Genomic DNA, 23110 nt, shown 5'->3' on the forward strand with positions numbered 1-23110 from the left:
TTCTTGTGCCTAGTTTCCCCATATAAACGCTAGTTAACCCCTAATTTATGTCGGCCAGGCACGGAGCACAGTTTAAGCACGTCTGTTCTGCATCGCTGGCAGGCCACGCCCCCCCATTTTTGTCGATTTTTAACATTTTTTTAGGGCGTTCAATGTGCGGGTTCAATTATTGTTTACTTTTATTCTACCGGTTGTTACGGACGCGGTGATATATACAGTATGTAGGGTTTGTGTTAGGGTTATTTTTTATTGAATAACTTTTTTTTGTTCTTTTTTACTAGTTCCACTATGGGATATGAACAATCAATCATCTGATTGCTTGTTCATGATAATACTCTGCAATACTGTTGTATTGCAAGGTATTAGCTGTGTCAGCCTATGCACACGCATAGACTGACACTGTGCCTTTAAGATGACGTCATAGACGCCATCTTACAGGTACTGGCCGCAGGCAGCCCTGGGCCCTCCGGGCTGTCATAGGAACAATTTGTGAACCCCAGGGGGGCATTGTCATGGAAAGACCCCCAGAAGGCAGTTTAAATCCTGCGGTCGCGATGACCAGGGCATTTAACAGGTTGCATACCCGCGATCAGAGCCTACTCCAACCGCGGTTGTTACACTGGGGTGGCAGCTGTTAGTTACCGCTGGAAACTTGCGTATACAGGTGTTCTCGAGCTAAGATCTCGAGCAGAGCCAGCAGCAACTCTGTGTTAAGTCACTGCGCTCAGTGTCCGATATATATTGAATTCATAGCATTAAGAGGTTAAAAAATACCTCCTGTTATAATTCTCTACTCACAAATTAGTAGCTTGCTTGCATTACTTTACAGAAACAGTCATGTCTTTGCTACTCTACTTAGGGTTGCCCTTAAGAGTAGCAAGCAGCCACTTTAACTCATGTTTTGTAATGTGTGTGTAAATGTGCTACCTCATAAACCAGACATTCCTGTCCATAAAAAGCACCCAGATGGAGGGTCATGTGATCATAACTGTACATTAACAATCACTCTGCTTCTTATGCCCTTGGTTATAAAAAAAAAAGGCTTTAAAAATTATGCAAATGAGCCTCGGGAGCTATGGATTCCATAGATGTTAATTGAGCCTGGAGCCCCTCAGGCTTATTCACATGATTTTAAAGACATTTTTATGTAAAAACAAAGGCATAAGAAACTAACAGAATCCTCACTGTGGAGGCACACACCAGCATGTAAATGTGCTTTGTTTACAATCATTGATTCTGGTGGTATATTTCCTTTAATATTATTATTTAGCAGTTTGCGTAATTTCTAGTTATTGTCCACATAATATTATTTTAATGAGCAAGTTTCTTTGAATAAGTGGCTTCATGTGACTTTAAGAATATAGCTATACCAAAGGTCTTGAACTTAAGGCCGACACTTTCTGTCAATGCCATGACCTGGCTTGTCTACAACACAAAAACAGTGAGTGCTCTACAACACCTAATGAGCACTGTAAATCCTGTGATATTATTATTAGCTCAACAACTGCTGTATTCTGTGGCTTATAGTATGGTACTGAAATGGGAATAAAGACATCATAAAATTAACATAAATAGAGAAAAGTTTTAGGGGTAATTATGTGACACCCCATGTCAATAAAAATGATTACATTTGAATCAGAAAATAATGTTAATGGAATGTTTAATTGCCTGGATTTTCCTGTATGCCAAAACATTATTCAAATACACGGGGATGTTTAGGCATAAACGCATAAAATGTTCTCTGGATCTTAATCTAAAATTACCAATGTAGATATATACTGTATATAAAAAGGGTAAAACACAGAGCTACATGTAAATAGGTACCAAAAGAAAAACAGAACAGAGCAAACATTCAACACTGTAATCAATACTGTCAAACATACATTTTGCACATGTGGATGATTTTCTACTAATTTATTAATTTAAAATTGAATAATTGCATGCATATTTACATATAAATTCACTTATTAAGAAATTATTTAAATAGTTAATTAGTTAATTAAAAATTAATGGATGAATAGAAAATAATTGCACATGTCCATACAGCTTGTCTCACCAACCTAGATAAAATGTCAGACATTTCTTTAGCCATTTCATCCCTGAACAGAAAGGTTAATAAAAATAAAATAAAATGAATTAAAAAAAAGTTGATGGAACAACAACAATAACATAAAAGCAACAAAATACTTTCAAAAAATTAAATAGGTTTCCTGGGCTTTAAAACTTGATTACTATTGTAAAGACTAGGCATTCAATAAAATAGTGTTGGGAACTGGACATCCAGAACCACATAGATGCAGCTGATATGCAATGAATGGAGTAGGAAGCAAACCGGTTAGTGGTCTAGCCAAACCAAGTCACTGCAGCTTAGCTCCATTCAAATGAAGATGGAACGGATCTGTCTCCCTCCCACAGTGGGGTACTATATGTTGGACAAGCACTATTCAAAAATTGTCCCACTCAAAACCCGATTTTAAAATACAGCAGATACCATACTTCAAATACTTTCAACAACTGTGTATATATTATACCATATTTATTTACCATTTAGGGCCCAATTCAAACCTGCATTTGGACTTCCACTATTAACTTCCCTCACAAAAACAGAAGACTGAGGGATCGAAGAAGACATACTTTTAATGGCTTCCTTTAGTGTCCATCTGTAACACTTCCATTAGGATTCCATTTCTTCAGAGAAAAAAAAAGTTTTGCACTTCTGTCCAATTTTCTGCTCAAATAACAGAAGCACTAACAGAAGACATTAAATGTACATTCACATCAATGGACATTTTAACAGATCCGTTAGTCTTTTTTTATTGTCATCTTTGTGTCAAAAGTAAATAGCAGAAGTCCAAACTTAGGTGGGAACTGGGCTTTGGTTGTTTAGTATTATCAGTATTGCATGGCCATTAGATCCAGCACGGAAAAAAACATTAAGAAACTGGGTATGTTGCTCATTAGTATAATTATAGAAATTGATTTTAGATGGAAGGAGGCCATGAATAACAATTATATGAAGATTACTACAGTCACAGTGCCTGGATCTATGAGTAAGGGTCCCTGGTTAATCATGCTTGAAATGGGTTTTCCCTAACCAGCATTTATTCCCCATCCACAAGATAATGTGTGCTTGTATGTAAGCTTAAAGGGGTGTACCCATTTAAGCAAATTATATTGTTTGGATTACAAAAAGTTAAACAAGTGAATATAATCTCTGTATCAATTCCTAATCTAGGACAATTTTCTAGATCTCTGCTTGCTGTCCTTCTATAGACTTCTTCTATATTACTTCCAGTTGACCAATATCTGACCATGGTCACACTGGTGCAGGGCTCATTTTAACACAAAGCTTCAATTACCCTGTAGGATACCAACCAGCCGTGTGACCATGGTCAGATTCTTCTACTGGTAGTAAACATAGAACCTTTCTATAGAATGACAGCAAGAAGATCTAGAAAACAGTGAGGAATTGAAACAAAGTACAGTATATTTAAAAAGTGTACTGTATAAGTTTTTATAATGTAAACAATAGAATTAATTTGCTGAAATGGGAATACCCCTTTAAATCTAGGTATGGCCATGATCAACATAACAGGGGACCCTAATGCCAGCTTTCAGTATTGGCCGCTACTGTTAGCAGTGCCAGAAGTTTATACACAGATAATATAAAATTGTTTTGCCTGATGTAATACAGAATGGTCAAGTGAAAAACGTACATCGTCAGATTAGTCTTTCCTCCACCAGCCCTGAAAACAGAAGACAAGTATTATTAGTGCAGATGCTTTATTGTATTATTGACCAGATTTTGGATAAATCCCTTCATGTGCCGTCCCTGCTTTTCTTTCAAAGTATAATGATCTCTGCAGGAACTTGACAGAGGATTATATGTTCCAGTTCACTTTAATCTCTTCAAGTCTTTTACAGGATAACATGATTAGCAAAAAATAAAATTAGCAATAATTAAGAAATCCTTTTTTCCAGAACCCCCCCCAAAGCCTTTAATGTGAATAGAACTCTCTAAATTCTCTAATTGCCTATTCGTACGGATTGATTTTTACTTTTCCAATTTTCATTAAACGGTGAAATCACACATGCAGGTCTCCGATGATTAAAAAATGTATGTGGGCATAAAATATATCTTACTTGGCATATGTCGCACAGGGTACAGTGAACTCTGGTTTTATGCTGCAGAAATAAAAAGAAGGTTGAGTATACTTCCAGTAGTTATACTCAATATATGTTAAATATTTAGCTATAGATGTTCCAGTCGAAATCCAGATGGCAGGGTAGGATACACTGCAACTTTTTTGCTATTTTATGCATTCTACAGTATCAATAGTTAAAATCAATAAGAAGTGTTGCAACAAGTCACAACGTAGCCCCGACTTAACAGCTTAAAAGGGGGAATATCAAGAGTATCCAAAATTAACCAAAGTTGCTTTATCACCAAGGGCCATTACAGTAAATTGCTCTATTTAAGTAATACATTTAAATGAATTGATGAATTATAAATATGAATCAAACTTTCTGTTAGTAGAAAAAAATAATACAAACACAGCTGTACGACGTTTGGCCCTCAGATTACAAGGCATTTTTGTGGAAGAGGTTCCCTTTAATCAACAATAGCCGGATGGAACAGGAGACTGAAGTTTTGAAGGAACATATGGGCTGTTCCGCTTGTTATTATGTTGAACTGCTTCATAGCAGAAAACATTATGTACAGAGTAGTATACAACACAAACATTGGGGCAGATTTATCAAGCTGTCTGAAAGTCAGAAAATTTCTAGTTGCCAATGCCAACCAATCACAGTTCAGCTTTCATTTTACCAGTGCTCATGAATATTCTAAATAGGAGCTGTGATTGGTTGCCATGGGCTTTCAGACAGCTTGATAAATCTACCCCATTATCTTCTTATGAAGGTTATTGAGTATGTTGGCTGTGTCTCATCCATGATCTCCACACATGATTCTACATGATTCTACATGATCATGCGCTAGTTTCTATATTGTTACAATAGCAGTTTTAGTGATCACAGAGCACAGATTGGGCATTTCCATGTTCCAATTTTATCGGCAAAAGCAACTGTTACAACATGGTGAAAACAAGAAATGGTTTAACTAAATAGGACTGTATTTGGGTTTACATCTTTGGATTTGCACAGCTATGTTATCTCTGAAGGGCAGATATTTGCTTTACAAATGGCTATAGTTTTAGCTTAATATATGCACGCCATAAATTAGGAGAAATGCTGAAAATAACTTTATAGTGGAATTATATTTAGAAATGTTTGGATTCTTGTAAAGGAAGCAGACTCTGTTCTTTGCTATTTCAGTGACCTTGTTTTAAGTTAAAGCTGCATCTGCCAACATGTATTTCTTTCAGGTCTTCTATCCTCTGGGTAGAGATTAGCTCTCTCACACATGAAATGCATTTAATAAACCACTATCTGTATAGAACACATACGTCACAGCACAGAGTACAGAATGCAGAAGTTTGCAAGCTGCTCTGAATACACATCACTCACAAAGTCATGATGAACAGCAGATCTGTTAATTCCCAGTCATTGCTAATGAGGTGCAGGCAAATTAAGAACTATAAATATTAATGGATTACTAATCGACTTTTGCCTTGCAGCATCATCAGCCCGCCATAAACAAGATGCATTGATATGCACACGGCTCTTCCTACAATAATCTGTTTTATGAGGGCGATTTACAAATAGATACGTTTTTTCTCCTTGAATTTCAGTAAACAATAATCGCCAGCCTACAGAGACTTATATTCTGATTAGATGGGCGGCCAGACCCACTGAAATTAGGGGAGGGGTACACATGCAATCTGTACAATAAGCTTATGTGAGTCTTACTCTTCCGTGTTTGAAGGGCTGAATCACAAATTTATACTCTACTGAAAATGGCTCAGCCAGCTGTATGAAAATAATCAAAGTCATACTGCCCTCATGGACACCCCTTTGAGTACGCTGCCCCCTCCCTTCCCTCAGCTATGCACTGCCTGGGGTCCAGTTATAACATCCCCACACAGGAATCTGTCACTGTTGCAGCCAGTGACCACGGATGCCTTTAGATGAAAAGTACTTTTGTTTTTATACAGCCGGCAAGCCATTTTTATTTTGCCGGAAGACACATTCCAACGTTATTAAAAATGCCTCTAAGGAAGTAGTAGGGTCAGGGTTTTTATGAGGAGTTCACATTTTATTTCTGAAACCTGAAATTAAAGACTGCTTAAGGAAAAAAAAATGCTGCAATCCAGTCTGTCACACAAAACCGCTCTTGTGATCTTACTTCGCTCTAGCCCTTAATTAAAACACTGAGATGATAACAAAAAGTAAGAGTAATTAAAGGCAAAATTATACAGCACAGGAGCAAACCTACATTACAGTTATCAAATCTCGGCCTTGAAGTCAGCTCTACCTTTGATGAGCAAGAGATAACAATCTATTTGTCACCTTGTGCGTGCTATACTATGAGTCACTGCACCATCACCCCAGCAAAGAACGATGTGGCACAGTAAATTAATCAAACACAAACATACAGACCTGCGATGAAGTTTCACTCCTCACAGTTCACTACCCAATCCCCGAGAAATGTATATATTCCAAGGACAACAACACAGTCGTAACACATAAATCATGTCAAAAGTTGAAATAAGTGAACAGGAGAAAAAATCTTGCTAAACTAGATTCCACTTAAATGAATCCCTTTGGTGCACAGAAGCTTACATATACCTTTGGTGCTTTTATCAAAACAAGCAGGGGGTTAAGAAGTGCAGAGATTAAATCATCTTTGCTTTGTAGTGGGAGATACAGAGCAGAGGATGGTATAAGGTTAATATATTCACCAAAAACTAGCTTCAGGCTCTGTATAATGTGAACACAATTATTTCAAACAGAACTGCTGGAACTTTCGATGATTGTTAATCAAAGTCACTTTCAAAGTACCTTAAGAAGATAGTTATTGAAGCTTTGATTCTTAGGACCATTAGAGATGTCATCAAAATGTGACAAAACATTAGCAAAATCTACATACAAATCAGAACTACAAAGTTGGCTTATGACAATTTTCTGCTAAATGTTAAGGTTAGATGCACAAAAACAACTTCTTTTCCGTTTTTTCATGACCTATTTTTATCTGTTTGGTTTCCGTTTTTTATAGATCTTCATAAACTATAGTCTACAAGTGATCAGTATAACACAGTTCTGACTAGGATATGCTCTACTATAACAGATCAGTCACATGGTCTATAAAATAATGACTGTGGGCCGTGATCCATTAAAAAGTATTGCATTTAGTGTGGCTTTGTGTAATCTGTTGTGTACAAACAGCATAATTGTAGCTTCATTTGAAGCCAAAATCTTTGTTTGAATCTTAGTTATGCATCTTCCATGTTTCCATGGAAAGTAAGACTGTTAGAAATATGGTATGTGGAGGGGTGTTGAGGTGTCAATCTACAAGAAAACAATTATCTACATCATCCCTTGCTGGTAGAGGTGTGGAGAAAAAGTTTGATACTGAAAAGCTGTCCACTGAATAATGAAGTAATATAATCATCTTTAGATTTTACAAGCAAAAGAAGTTAGCAGTGACTTGTAAAAACGTATGCATACTACAGAGGAGAGACATTGGGTCAGGTTGGTAAATGAACAACAAATCAGAAAGGGCAAATGGCTTAGATGACGTTGGCGCTGACAGTAGAAATTAACAGTTTATAAACAATCAATAAACAGTCAACAGTCAATAAACAGTCTAGAGCAAAGAGGACTTGAAGCAGATGTTGATAGTAAGCAATTAGTTCCAAAATATAAAGCTGTTAATTTTCTATTGAGAAGAAGGTCAAGCACAAAAAAGTGCAATTACAAAAAAAACAACTAAAATAAGTAAAAGATAGAATTAGAAACAAAGAAATTAGGTTGAGAAAAAAGAAAATATGACACGTGAATACCTGCGCAGTGCTGAGTCCGGTCCATACTCTTCATTGATGAGCTCTGCATCACTCTGAGCTATCCTCATAGCAAGCTCGCGATCTCTACGCTCTTGTTCGAGAATAGTTTGTTGCTGGGATTCTTCTTCACGTTCTTTGGCCAGCTGCATCTCCACCTCTGCCTGTATGTCAGTTAATAAAAATAATTATATAATTTTGCTTTGTGGCAATAACTAAGTTAGGGAGGGTAAATTACATCAATGTGCAAATTCTAGGATTAATACTTAACAAAAAAAAGAGTGTGAAAATAGCAAGTATCACACCAGGTGGTTTAAGTAAAAATTTTAGAAACACAACCAAGAATTCTCTAAGCACAATCCAGAATTAGAAAACCGATATAATAAATTATAATATGATAAATGTTGTCAACGTAAATAAGAAACAATCAGGCTTAAAATTCAATTTTCAGTATTTTAAATTTTTAAGATAACAATCAAAAATATTTACCTGGAATGCTAACACAATACAGACTCCTATTCTGCTCCTTTACTGCAGTTTATAGGAACATTAACCATTGAAAAATCATTTCAATTGGTAAAGAAAGAGGCTGATCACATAGTAACGGTTTTACATACACCATTATACAAATCTCTCATTGCTCAAATGTTCATTCTTCCAACATTACACTTGAAGATTTATGGTGGCCACAGTGAGCTATGCACTTAATAAACATGTTTCACATGCCATGAATCTTTGTCAACAATAGGTGGAAGTAAATAAGAGAGACATCTAGCAAAGCAAGACTAATGAACTCCCCTATGTTATAAAAAAAACCCACAGCATTATATAAAGGAGATGCTGCTGAATGTCAATGAGGGACTTCAGATGGAGATTATCAAATCGCATTGTAGAAATGATGTACCGTATATGCCGGCGTATAAGACGACTGGGCGTATAAGACGACCCCCAACTTCTGCCCTAAAAATATAGAATTTGATATATACTCACTGTATAAGACTACCCCTCTCCCAAATGAAAAAAAGTCTGCTTAAAACTTTGCAAAACAAACAAGAGAGCAAGTGCCTGGTGATCATAACTGTAAGCTGCGATATTAATGAAGATCCGACATGCTTCTGTAAGTGCTGCCTGTGACCCCCAGCTCTGTGACGCCGACCGCTGTGACAAGGCGGCTGCATTAGCATACAGCGCGCCGCCCCGTCAGCGCGTACTAAGCCTCTTCTAATGACTGTGAGAGGCGGACTGCCGCGCATGCGCGGCGGTCCCAGGAAGCGGCTCTCTACGCGCTGACGGGGAAAAAAAACACCTCACACAGTGCGGCCCCCGTATATCCGGCGTATAAGACGACCCCCCACTGTAGCCATTATTTTAAGGGGTTAAAAAGTAGTCTTATACGCCAGTATATACAGTAACTCAAGTGGGAAACAAATGTTGTCACCTAGAAAAGATTTTGTAATGTCTGTGGTTGTGGTAAAAAAAATAAATGACGTGTCGTCTTTCCAAAGCCATGGTATATGGCCATAATAAAGACTAGAACACCATTTAAAGCAAAGTAAGCACACATTCTTAGATTAACTTCACACCTGTGCGCAGCAGACACACCGCATCTGTTTTTTTGCCGCTATTAATAACCAATGTATAACCAAAGGTTCATTAAAGTCTATGGAAATGAAAGTTGAACCAAGTGACCTTCTATTCACCTTCTGTTCTTAGTTTATGTTCCGATTTCCTAAAATGGAGAATGTAAAGGAAAGACCAGATGCAGGTGTGGACTGTGTATTACTAGCCTTTCCATAGATTATTATAAAAATGTATGCTACTATGTACCCATATCTTCTACGGAGCTCTGGCCTCTTAGTAGATGCAGGTGCAATCCTAACCTTTTTAAACCAAGTCTGACCTGGCGAAGACTATAGTTAATACTGTGGTTGGGGAGTTCATTTAGCGGGATTCAAGTCTGAGGGTTTAAGGTCTAGTTGGAGGAGAAAAGAGTAGATCCAACAAAAGTCCATTCAGTAGCTCATGTAAGTCCATTTCTACGTACTGCCATAGAAGAAAAACGGTGCTTATAATCACAGCAAGTGGAGAAGGGGAGCAGTTAACAAGCGATAAGATGAGATGAGATGAAAACATCTGACAGTTTGCTTAAAGGATTAGGGATAGTGTTCTTTCTTAAGGAGAATTCATGAGAAACGCTGGAAATTGTGAATAATGAGTCAAGGTAAAGTCAGGATGACAGAAAGAGTAGACATTCAGTCAGCTGGAGTGCTTTTGACATCTGCAATGTAGTTACAGAAGGTGAAGAAATAATAAATGAGAGAACAAAAGGACATGACAAAAGGTGAAGGATATGATTGAGTAAAAAAAAACTCTGCCTTTATGTCGTTGTTGGAAAGAAAACTAGCACTTAATATAATCTCAAGGAAGACACTAACGCAAAGATTAAGACTTAAACTGGAAAGTTACACAATGATTTGTTGCAGAAGAAAAAAATTAAAGGGGTATTCCGGGAATATGAACGTCTGATACAAATACCCATAAAGCTTGGAGCTTAGGTTTGTTTTTATGATTCACAAAATTTTATGGGCTTTCCAAAGTAGTCAGAATTATCTCCAAGATGGTTGCCATCCTCAACTAAAATTCCCACGATGCCTCAGTTCTCAGTAACAGCTCCTCCATCTTACGCTCTGCTCCCAGTGATTATGTAACAGGCCGTCCTGCTGTGTTACCATAGTAATGATGTGATGATGTAACTGCCATCACTGCCCCCACTGAGATGGGTCTCACCACAACACTGGCCAAACTGGATGCACTGCAACCAACCGACTACAGCCAAATGTAGTGATTAACACATGACCTGCCCAGGCAGGTACAAGACATGTGATGTAAACATGTGACCAGCAACCATCTTTTGTCTTTTGTCTCCTCCAAAGGGACAACGTCACAGGACTGAATAAAGGGCCAGTTGCATTTTGATTCCACATCATAGTGTATGTACACAACATTTTCCTGCTAAGGTGAGCAAATTTTTAAATAACCAATTACATATTAGCTTATGTGGTATAGCCATAGCCCACAATCTTTCAATGCAGGCAAAACACAGAGAATCGCTGTAAGGTAAATGGAGGGGAGACGTTAAAGAATCAGAAAGAAGGAAGAACTGACAAGTGCTAGCTAAAAAGCACAGGAAAAGGAGAGGAGAATGAACAAAGAGCAGAGACTAAAATTCTGACTGCATCTGGCCTGCGACAGAGAATTACTGCGGCAGGTTGTTATCAGAGATGGAAAGGAGACTACACTGACTACAGGTACATGAACAAGAATGAATGAGCACAGGAAAGATGCTGCAAGTTATTAAACTGAAACTGTACAATTCATCGATTGTACTTCTACATACCTGAATCCTCCTTTCTTCTTCTTCCCTCTTTTTCCGGTCTTCCTCATCTTGTTTCCGTTTAGCCTCAATCTCGGCTTTCCTACCAAGGAATTAAAACGGAACAGTATAAGTATAAGACTGCATAACAGCCTAAGCTATATTTTGAGTATACTATAGAAGTTCCCTTCTATCAGCCCAAGCTCTTTGCTGTAACTTACAGTCTCCTCTCATTTTCCTCCTTTCTCCGTAGTTCCTCTTCTGCTTCACGTCTTTTCCTCTCCCGTTCCATCTCCTCCTGAATACGACGCAAACGCTCAGCTTCTTCCTCTTCTTTCTTCTTCTTCTGTAAGGCGTTTAGGAGCTGGCCTGAGCTTTTCACAAGAGCATCATATTCTCTTTCAATCTGCTCACGGGTCATTATTGTGTTCTAGCAAGAAATAACACAAAAAAAAAACATTCAGATGATGGAGATTCTACTCTTATGGAACAAAGAAAGTCTTTAAATTTAAGTCTCGATTACAAATTCCTTCAGATCTGAAAAAAAATCCCTACCAGTGGAAGTTCTTTAGGAAGTCAACCATAGATGTCACCAAAAACAAATACACTATAAAATCCGTAAGTAACTGTAAGCAAGTATCAATAAAAGCAAATAAAATAACGAAATGATACTCTAAGGTCCAATACTCACTAATGTAATGGGGACCGATATCCAGCCACACTATTTAGGGCGCCCGGCCACGGTGCGTTGAGCACACGTTGGGGCAGATTTATCAAGCAGTCTGAAAGTCAGAATATTTCCAGTTGCCCATGGCAACCAATCACAGCTCCCCTTTAAAATATTCATGAGCACCGGTGAAATGAAAGCTGAGCTGTGATTGGTTGCCATGGGCAACTGGAAATATTCTGACTTTCAGACTGCTTGATAAATCTGCCCCGTTGTCTCACTGCACTGTGACTGTGCATGAAAAAATATAGGACGTGTACTACAACGCCAGTCGCTCGCTTCTTTATAGAGGGGAGGGGTGAACAGCTCCTCACTGTGGAGCCTTAATGAGCTTGAGACTTTTTGGCGGTACTGGTTGCAGTAGCTAGGACTTCTTGTATCATCCCGATATGTTAAGAATCTTTTCAAACTGGTGTCAGAAACTACATTTGGCTTTTTCAGCAGATAAATTAGAGTTGCATGCAGTGAAATCCTCCTAATGACAATGATGAAACACACAATAAAAACTGACCCTATTGCACTTTCTTGGGATTATTTGAGTGCTAGTGTTATTTGGTGTCAACATTCTGCAATGACATGACATGGTCAACATCAATGGTCCAGAAAGATACAGAAATCCCCCATGAAGGAGACCAAAAAAAAAAAAAAAATAATCACTTGCGTCTCCTAAAACACTAGTTGAGAGGTTTTCCCATGAAAAAAATTTTATTCACCTAATGACGTTTACACAATAAAGATCATTTTCCATTCCTTACTTTGCAATTTTAGTCAGTTTTATTGCTGTTTTTGCTTCTATCACTCACTAGGCTGGTCAGTGCGGGCAGGGACTCTCTAAGCAGACACTTCATGAATCTTCTAAGCTATGAATGACATACTGTGCGCTGACAATGTGCTTAGATTATCTGGGTACAGGGTTTATCTACACTTTCATTTAGCTTCTGAACATTCTACTAGTAGCTGACAGATGGAAAAAGAGAATTGAGACAAATCAGATATGAGAGATGTTGAGGATCCATTCGATGGATATAAAACACTCTCAGCTTTAGTAACTTATCTAATCAATAAAGCACAGAGTCAGCACTGCTCCCTGACCTAATCAATAAAATACACACAGGGCCGACGTTAGGAGTCGTCAAAATGGGAATTTGCCCAGGGCCCCCTGCATGTGGACTTGTGGGCAGAGGATGCATTGAACTTTTAATACTACTTGATTGAATGCCTGGGGGAAGATGCTTATCATCTATCTCCTGCAGTGGCATAGCTAGGGGTTCAGATAGGTGGGGCAAACACATTCAAATGGGCCCCCAGTCAAATTATGCCAATTTGTCAGAGCTGGAGGCTTATAGCTCCCTGCTTTACTATTCAATTCAGCTATATCAGCGTCTTGTAGAACGTCAGTTAGAATGTGGCCACATTTATATTGTGTTTACAACCAAAATGCAAACATCTGGGGGCCGGGCTTGTATATGCGCTTCCACTGAAACGCATGTGATCTGTAACCAGCACCTGACGCCTTGCATTACTTAAACGCATATGTGATCAAGCGGAGGCCCGTCCCAGTGCACTTGTTTATCAGCACAATACAAGCGCGGCATGTCACAACACACTCAGTCCGCAGTCTAGTGTGAATGCTACCCAGCGTCCGCAATCTCACTAGTATCCAGTGTCAATCTGCAGCCTATTGTAATCACTGCAACCACTAAAATGTACTGTGGGTATGGAAAATATTTAGACCCCTTTAAATTTTTCACTCTTTTTTTCATTGCAGCTAATTGGAAAGATCAAAAAAGTTATTTTTTGCTCGTTAATGTCCACTATGTTATACTAATTTATTAAATTTAAAAACTGAAATATTACATATAGTCATAAGTATTCAGACACAATACTCAGTATTGAATAGAAGCAGCTTTTGAGCTAGTACAGCCACAAGTCTTTTTAGGAATGATGCAACAGGTTTGTCACACATGGATTTGGGGTTCATCTTCCATTCTTCCATGCAGGCCCTCTTCAGTTCCCTCAGGTTAGATGGAGAACATTGGTCGACAGCCATTTCCAAGTCTCTCTAGAGATGCTCAATTGGGTTTAGGTCAGAGCTCTCATTGGTCACAGAGTTGTTCTGAAGCCACTTTGTTATTTTAGCTGTGTACTTAGGGTCATTGTCTTCTGGGCCTCGGGAAGGGGTTTTCATCCAGGATATCTCTGTACTTGGCCGCATGTTTTCTCCACACATACTGCTTCGAATTAACTACAAAAAGTTCAATCTTTGTCTCATCAGACCAGAGAATCCCATTTCTCATGGTCTTGCAGTCCTTTATGTGTTTTTTGCAAACTGTATGCAGGCTTCTATATGTCTGGAACTGAGGAGAGGCTTCCATTGGCACACTCTGCTATAAAGCCTCGACTCCCTACTGCATCTCTGGAGCGCAGCCTATCATATTTATTTTTTTATCATCAATCTGCTTATCATCAAAATTACATTAAATTATATATAAAATTCTCCTACAGTCCTATATTACAGATACTTACCATACTACTGTTTGTAAACTACAGAGTGTTATTATTGTGCAGGACTAAAGGGAGCCTCTTACGGACTGTGACTGTTCGTAATATTGTTTCATTTTCAGGCCCACTTTTAGTTTTGTCCAGGGTCCACCTTGTCTAAAACTGGCCCTGAATACACAAGTTGGCTCTTCTTACCATGCCTGTGTCTGAGCTGGTCTTGTAATGCAGGGGAAGGGGCAGGAGGCAGACAGCACTGCAGTGTGCAGACAAGAGAAGCTATTCATGACAAGAATCCTATTATAGTCAGAAGATTAACGGTTGTAATTAGGGGTGCCGAATACTGTACACACCAGGACGAGAAAAGAAGGTTGGAATTATATCTGTAAAATACTGTATTTCTGTTAATAACAGTGAATTGGAGTGTGTTATTTTGTTATCCAAAGTCTTCTTGGGAATACGCCTTTAAGGATCTATCATATTTCTCTTATAGTCAATGACTATGTACCCTTTACAGCTCACCAACTTAAGTAAAGGCAATGCTATGACATTGGACGGAATTCTTGCGATGCAGAAGGAAAAAAGATTTATGCAGGCTTTTTCTTTCCAGCGAAAAACCTCTATTTTTACGCTTCTGACAATAATGTATTGTGGCCTTGCTGAAATCCATAGAAGCTGCAGTGACAGCAATCATTGTGCAGAAAACACATACCCTCGTTTATTCTCATCAATTTTGGGCTGCATTCCCATTCTAAGATGAAAATGAAAAGCAAATTAAAAATACAAATCTTGGCTGTACAAATGACTGGGATACGCATTAACAGCCATTTTATATCTAGTAACCTTGGAAATTAAAACTGCTCAATACAAATTGTTTGTAACCGAGAGACAGAACTCTTTGACATTTCATCTCTAAGAACTGTAACCTTCTGTGTGCTACAAATGCTTTCCTACCAGTAATATTGATCAAATTCTTGCTTTTAGGGAGCAAAATAGAAAGATCTTACTGCCAATTATCTCCCACGTTTCTTGTAAGTTCGTTTGGATGAGGCCATGAACTTAGCTTGTATATAAAAGAATGAAATAGGATTTTGATATTTCAGGCATTGATCAGAACAAACCATTCCCCCTGGACTGTAGATCTGGTGGCTGCGACAGTTCAACTAAATTCCATAGTCAGCCATTTCAGGTATATGATATAACCATGGCGGACGTGTTCATCCAGACTGGTGGTCACTTTTATTGATGGATTTTTAGTATGAATAATACATAAGGAGTCTAAGAAGGTGCCCCTTGCCATGAGGTCTGTTCGGACTAATAATGTACATAGAAATGGCGTAATCTGGTTTATACAAGCTCCAAAGGAAAATTATAAGTAATTGATCAGTATGACAGCCAATAATCTTCATGCAACTACACAGCTACAATTTGGAGGAAGCCAAATTGAGTAGTGTACAGGCGGTCCCCTACTTAAGAACACCCGACTTACAGACGACCCCTTGTTACAAACGGACCTCTGGATGTTGGTAACTTACTGTACTTTAGCCTTAGGCTACAATAATCAGAGGTGTCTGATTATCAGTTATCAGAGGTGTCTGCAATGAAGCTTTATTGTTAATCCTGGTTCTTATGAGAATCCAACATTTTTAAAATCCAATTGTCACAGAGACCAAAAAAATTTTGGCTGGGGTTACAATTATAAAGTATACAGTTCCGACTTACATACAAATTCAATTTAAGAACAAACCTAAAGTACCTATCTTGTATGTAACCCGGGGACTGCCTGTATTGGTCAGACTACTGCAATGCAGGAGCAGCTCTCATTCTCTTTTATGGGAGATGTACTTGTAGTGTAGCTTTCTTTATCTGGGTCCATTCATGAGGCACAAGCACCAACTATAGTACCCCACCATCAAATACTTAACATCTATAATTATAGTTAAACAGCCCAGAAAACCGCTCTAACATTTTTTTATTTTCACTGAAGCCCTCATTTCAGCTTATGGACACAAAAATTTGCCTTCTCTTCCTGGATTCAGTGATTTCAACTAATGCCTTACTGAGCCATTATTTTCAATGTGTTTTTTTAACACACCTGTGGAAAGAATTTAAGAGCCCGCCCTGTTTTGTTCACCAACAACATTGGATCAGTGGGGAAAAAAAATTATGTATGAAAAAGCCCTTTGAAAAGAATGGATTAGCAAGGTATCAGTGAAAATCATTGAAGCCAGGAAGAGATTAAAAAGTATGTGATTGTTCTACTAGGAAACTTTGAACACTCCAACAAACCCATCTCAAATACATGTGGGTAATGTAATCTCATTTTATACTGTGTTGTAAGTAAACATTGGAAGGATTCCAGGTGTATACGTACAACTGAAGACTGCAAAGTATCCCACTATATAGGTAGACAGTGGGATAAGTCTCTCACATTATATTATTGTGTCCATTAAACGGATACATTTGTCTACAACGGTATACAACCCCATTCCTTCCTGTACTGCAGTATAGCAATTTATACTGACCGGAGTCCAAAATAATATTTTATTTGCCTCTGTCTAGTAGTAGATGTTTATGCACTTGTTTAGCCTGTAGCTCTCCTGGCATAAATGCTGATCGAATTAATAAGACAAGCTGTGGTATTTTACAATGTTATTAGTTGTACACACAAACAAATATATGATTTTGTTAATTTATACTATTCAATTTGCTTTTGAAACAAAACAGATTTGATGCTGTTTAGAAGAAGCAGTTTAGTCCCCAGACTCATCTACAGTGTATGTGATCTAGGACAGGGATCGATTTGTTTTTGATTATAAATAAAACAATACAGAATCCCAGTCATGTAACGCTCTGTAATTCTCAATGATCCCATTATTATGTGTCACATGCTGAATGTTGTTAATGTGATCAAAGTACACCTGCGTTGCTAAGGGACTACCTTCAAGAGCGGCCAAAAGCACACGCCAACCAGCAAGCCAGCCAAAGGGATGAGAAATAGTAATACTAACTTCAGCCTCCTGAACAGCGATTGTGTAAAAAGCTTTCAGGCTTCTAAAAGGTATCCTAAATGTACACAGTACACCATAAATCTTACCAACTTCTTTTAATGGTTACTCTTATGATACCAAATATAACCTGTGCTTAATCTTACTCAATCTCATATTACAGACTGAAAAAATAATTGTGTGGCTAAAAGGAGTAGTCACCCCTTACAATTAAAGGGATTGCCCAGGTATACCAATGTTTTCATATATCGCTAGGGGATCAATAATAATAAAGAGTATTCTTGGCTCTCTCCCTGCATCCCGCTGTGATGCCAGACATCACTACCGCTTTGTTTGTATACAGGTGCCACGCGTGCTTACTAAATCTTTAGTTTTGGGCTGTAACAGGTGCGCGGCAGAAGTCTCGATTGCATCGCCACCATTGTATTGACGCCACAACAAAAACTGTTAATATCTATTAAAAATGTAAATAATTACAAAAATGTGACTTTCCTGCAGACATAACAATGGATACATGCTTTGGGTGTAAGTCTACTTTATCATATGAAAATCACAGTTAATTTTGCAGATTACTAAAATAAACCTTGTATTGTACTACAAGACAAGAAGTGCAGGTGGAGGGAGAAGCAGAAGTTGATCAACTTCCTTCTACACTGATGATGGTTTACAAATGGGATTAGGCTGATTAGCAATTAGCATCCTGTATTATGTCAAATTGCATGTATGCAGTCAGTCTTGGTGTTAACGTAGCTTCATTGAAATGTAGAAAACAAGCACAGCTGTTGTGGTGATGTGCCAGCAGCTTCTCGTGCAGCTGTGTAAGGGAGGACTGTCTCTTACATTCTATTAATCCTCATCTGCCACACTGGCTGCATTTAAGTAATGCATTACCCCAATCTAAGACTACAGAAGTGAAATCATGTCTACTCATCCATCTCGTAACAAAGAGAAAAAAATATCTAAACTGACCTGTACCTCATTATCTATCATCATGGTCCAACTGTCTAAATATGACCTATGCCTGCAATCAGTTACAGTAGACTGTTGATTGTTAGATGATTATAGATAGAATGGAAGAAATTCTATCTACAATCCTGCAGCCTACTATGTACCATGCCTGCTGATTTGTAGCTGCATTAAACAATGTTCTGGATCATGGACTCTCAATTAGAAGCAGTCAACCTTTGTCAACTACCGGGCAAGTCAACAAATGTAGACATGGGGTCAAGAACTTCTACGCAGATGGTGCCTAAAGACTAAAGAGATCGTATTGGTCTTAAAAATGATTTCAGGAAACAGGACCACCTTTACTGTAAACAAGTAAACATCAAACCATGGGCCACATGTATCAATATTGGTGCAGTTTGCCTGTGGAGTGTGCACCATATTTAGCAAATATAATGCAACCTGCACTGCTCTGGAAGTGTGAAACACAATTCTGTCGAGTCAGAGTAATAAAGGAGGTGGCACAGTCCAACTCTGCACCAGAACGCTTCCTCATGTGCAGAATTATTGTGGCACATCGGTCATAGTGCAGCCGCGACACAAAACTGGCGCGGACACTTTATAAATACATGTACAAGCAGTTTGCATGTTCTTTTCAGTACAAAGTCAGGCAGAAAACTGGCGCAAACACTGTAATAAATGAGGGCCATTACGTCCTGGATGAAGTAAAATTAAGCAAACAATAGAAGACCAACAAAGTAACCAATATAATAGTAGAAAATAGAGTCATGGAAACTGTGACTAACCAAAAACTATGGCAATGGACACAAAATGACAGCTCGTCAGGTTTTCCCAGGCACATTCGCCAACATGAATCATTCCAAGCACAGTAGGCATATTATCTGTGATGAGGCTTTTTATGAGCTTCATTGAAATTTACATCTTTTTACACAATTACAGGCTGAAAGTCGTCTGCCAAAGAATCTGAGGCAGGAAGTGTGAAAAATACTCATTTATTTCCTTCCTCATGCAAGTCTATTTTGCATAATGACATTTTTAGCATACAGAACGTGATGCTTTGTGAGAAGAGAACAAATCCACTAATGCTGTCAGCTCACCTTTATCTTAGACAGAAGAGCATCAATGGACGACTCCAGGTCCTTCACCTGTTTGTTCATCTCTAGCTTCCCTTCCTTAAGGGCATTGACAACTTCATTGAATTTGATAAGCCTGGATTTTAGTGTTCGCACCTTTATCATACCATCAATTCTTGAATAAAAAAAAGAGAATTATATTACAGGAAAGTGCAGCTTATATCTGAATATTAACAACCTAAAAATGTAATTAATATTCCTATATTTCCTATGGGTTATATCAAGATGTATTACTTTCCTCTTGGATGGACAAATTCAAATATGTTCATTTCAAGAGGAGCATGTTTTTTTCCATATACTATATGAGAGTGATATGATGTGATCTATCATGTATGTCTAAGTGGTCCACTTCCTACCAATGTCATAAATATTAATAATTTCTTTATTTATATAGCGCACACAGATTACACAGTGCTGCACAGAGCTCGCCAAATAAGTCCCTGTCCCCAATGGGGCTCACAATCTAATCAACCTACCATTATGTTTTGGGGTGTGGGAGGAAACCAATGCAAGCCCTGAAAAAAAACATACAAACTCTTTGCAGGTGTTGCCCACAAGGCTGTAGTGTTAAGAACTGAGCCACCGCGCTGCCCATCATTATTTCGTTACCGGAATTACTTTATTCTGTGGATGGGGTAGGTTGCCCTTCAGTGCAACTTCAGAAGAAATACATGTACAGGATCAATTTTTATTATTATGTTATCGTCAGCTATTCTAGGGATGTGCTAGAAGGTTGTCCTATTGTATTGAATTGTTTGACAAGAAATTGGAGTTGTTGACTGCATTAAAGTTAAAGAAGGACTTATCAACAATAAAGCAGCCTGCCTTATATTGTACATGTTCCCCAAGCGCCAAGAGCTTTCAATGTGACTTCAACAAGACATGACTTCTGAGGTTGGTGAATGGCTACAGTAGACATGTCTTATAAACCTGACCTTACAGCACTGGATTAAGAAATCCTGACCAGAAAAATAAAAGAAATGATGCTTGAAGCAGTAGGCAATGGAAAATATTAAAAAATGCTTGAAGCTGAACAAACCCTTTAAGAGGTGTTTTTTCACTACACTAGCTGTAGGTAAGGTAATAATATCCGATCCGTGTAGTTAGCTACTATACAGCAAAAGAAGAATTGGAAAAAGTGCCAGGTTTCAGACAAGCCGACAATATCGGGTAAACCCTCTTAGGGTTCCATAGTGTGTCGTTCTTAAAGTTAAGATTACACTTACCCCCCCCCCCCCTATTGTTGCCACTTATTGACAGTTTTGAAATGGAAAGGAGAATAGATTAAAAGCTGAAAGGATACTTCCTCTCCATGATTAATTTGAGGAAGCACAATAAAAGGAATGCAAGCAGAAAGAATCCATTGCCTGCTCCACAAAAGCAACTGCATCTGCGCCAATAAAAGTAGTTGTTAAAATGTAAAAACAAGATGATAGCAGCCTTATGTTGATGTTGTTTCAAAGAGAAACATATCATTCAATCTGTCAACTGATTGGGATGAATTGCTCAATCTAGAAATCTTTAATGCCGCTCTCATTTCACATAGGTATTGAACACCTGTTGAGGATTACAGTCCTATGCGTCTGAAATCAATCTGTGATTGTGAGTACAAGTTGGTGGATGGGTCTGACAGGAATAAAAAAAATATCATGTGATGGTGTGGGAGAAATGGACGATTCTGTATGCAGCCTTCATTCTTACCGTGGTTTGTGCTTCTTTCTGCAGAGCCACATCCGAATGGTCTTTTGCATTTTAATGCAAGCGGAAGCCCGGTATTTAATTTTATTTTTCACTTGAAAGAAAACAGTAAAGCATTTTCAATAGGAATGTATTATAACTGAAAATATAAGTAAACATGAACAGTAAAAACTACAATTTATTTTGGACTGAGGCTCCATAAATCTACCATCAAAATGAAGCATGATAAACCAAGGACACTTACTTATAGATCCAGGCACCGTGACTGTGGTGATCTTCTTATATTTGTTATCCATGGCCTTCTTCATTCTAAAATTATGCTAATGACCCAAAAGGGATCAGGGGGCATTACCAAAGCTACTCCCTGCTGCAGCTTACACTATGCAAGGAGCATTTCCTCTGTTCTGAAACAAGAGGGGAAAGGGAGCAGAAGGGAAGAGGACAAGCTCCAGCACAATGTGACAGCTTGTGAAGCTGAAGGGGTTCTGGTACCACCTTCCAGAGCCCTTCTGTTTAATTAGCATAATTATAACACTTCATTTTAAAAGGAAGGAGGCCATGGATAACAAAATATAAGATGATTACCAGTCAATGTGCCTGGATCTAAGAGTAGTTGCCCCTGGTTTTTTTGGTGGTACCAGTTTAATGTACCAAATGTAAATTTTTCACAAAAATAGAGACAAATAAAAATTAGCACTTCCATTAATTTTTTCTGTTTCATATGATAATTAAACAAAAATATACAGTAATTATATTGAACTTTAACTTAAAGGGGTATTCTCATCTGGGCACTTACATTCAGTTTCATTAATCTGCCATATATAAACATTTCTTCAATTGGATGTTATTAAAAAAAAAAAATGTTGCTGTGTGAAGATAATTTCTCATAAATATAACCATGTTGTCCCTTAGAAACGAGATAGCTTCCTCGGATACGGCCACGTCTGATAGATTGAGTGCACAAAGAAACAAAAGGTTATTGTATATAAAATGTCTGGGAGTTACTACATGTCGCACAGCCGTCCTGTGGTAATGATCGCTGAATCCTGGTGGTTTGGCAGGACCTTATAGCGCAAGTCTGGCCACCGCTGCCAGAGTATGACGTGGTCGTATCCGGGGAAGCTATCTCGTTTCTAAGGGACAGAATAACTACATTTATGAGAAATTATCTTCACACAGGAACATTTTTTTAATAACATCCAATTGAAGAAATTTTTACATATGGCAAATGAATTTAATTAAATGTAAATGCCCAGATGGGAATACCCCTTTATGTACAAGCCAAAGGAACCTATCTTGTATGCAACCCAGGGACTGTATAATATATATATATATATATATATATATATATATATATATATATATATATATATATATATACAAATATATATATATACATACACATACACACACACACACACACATACACACAACATAGGGGCAGATTTATCAAGCTGAATGAAAGTCAGAATATTCCAAGTTGCCCATGTCAACCAATTACAGCTCAGCTTTCATTTTAACTTTGCTCATGAATATTTAAGGGCAGCTGTGATTGGTTGCCATGGAACTAGGAATATTCTGACTTTCAGACAGCTTCATAAATTTGAGCCCATATATAGAGGTTTTTCTCTTACCCTTCTACTCTGTCTACAATGGAAGATAAAGAAAATTAACCCCACTGACTGGCTGAGGCTCAAGACCCTCAGTTATATTAGATGAAAATGGAATTTTCAAACAGAAGACAAAAT

At 38.0% G+C, this 23110-nt stretch overlaps 1 protein-coding gene across 9 annotated transcripts in view; it reads right to left on the bottom strand.

Moving 5' to 3' along the window:
* MYO6 (myosin VI) overlaps positions 1-23110 on the bottom strand; it is a 180990-nt gene that overhangs the window by 26139 nt on the left and 131741 nt on the right. For 5 of the 9 annotated variants that reach the window (XM_072142096.1, XM_072142092.1, XM_072142090.1 and 2 more), the window contains 8 exons: positions 21366-21456; positions 19629-19779; positions 11553-11761; positions 11356-11434; positions 7962-8122; positions 4144-4185; positions 3717-3746; positions 2061-2099 (listed from right to left, as the gene is read on the bottom strand). In XM_072142096.1, coding sequence (XP_071998197.1) covers positions 2061-2099; positions 3717-3746; positions 4144-4185; positions 7962-8122; positions 11356-11434; positions 11553-11761; positions 19629-19779; positions 21366-21456 — 802 coding nt within the window. The remainder of the gene's footprint in view (positions 1-2060; positions 2100-3716; positions 3747-4143; positions 4186-7961; positions 8123-11355; positions 11435-11552; positions 11762-19628; positions 19780-21365; positions 21457-23110) is intronic. The other 4 variants (XM_072142095.1, XM_072142094.1, XM_072142093.1 and 1 more) reach the window with 2 other exon arrangements.

Source organism: Engystomops pustulosus, chromosome 3 (assembly GCF_040894005.1).
Source record: "Engystomops pustulosus chromosome 3, aEngPut4.maternal, whole genome shotgun sequence".
Taxonomy (NCBI): Eukaryota; Metazoa; Chordata; class Amphibia; order Anura; family Leptodactylidae; genus Engystomops; species Engystomops pustulosus.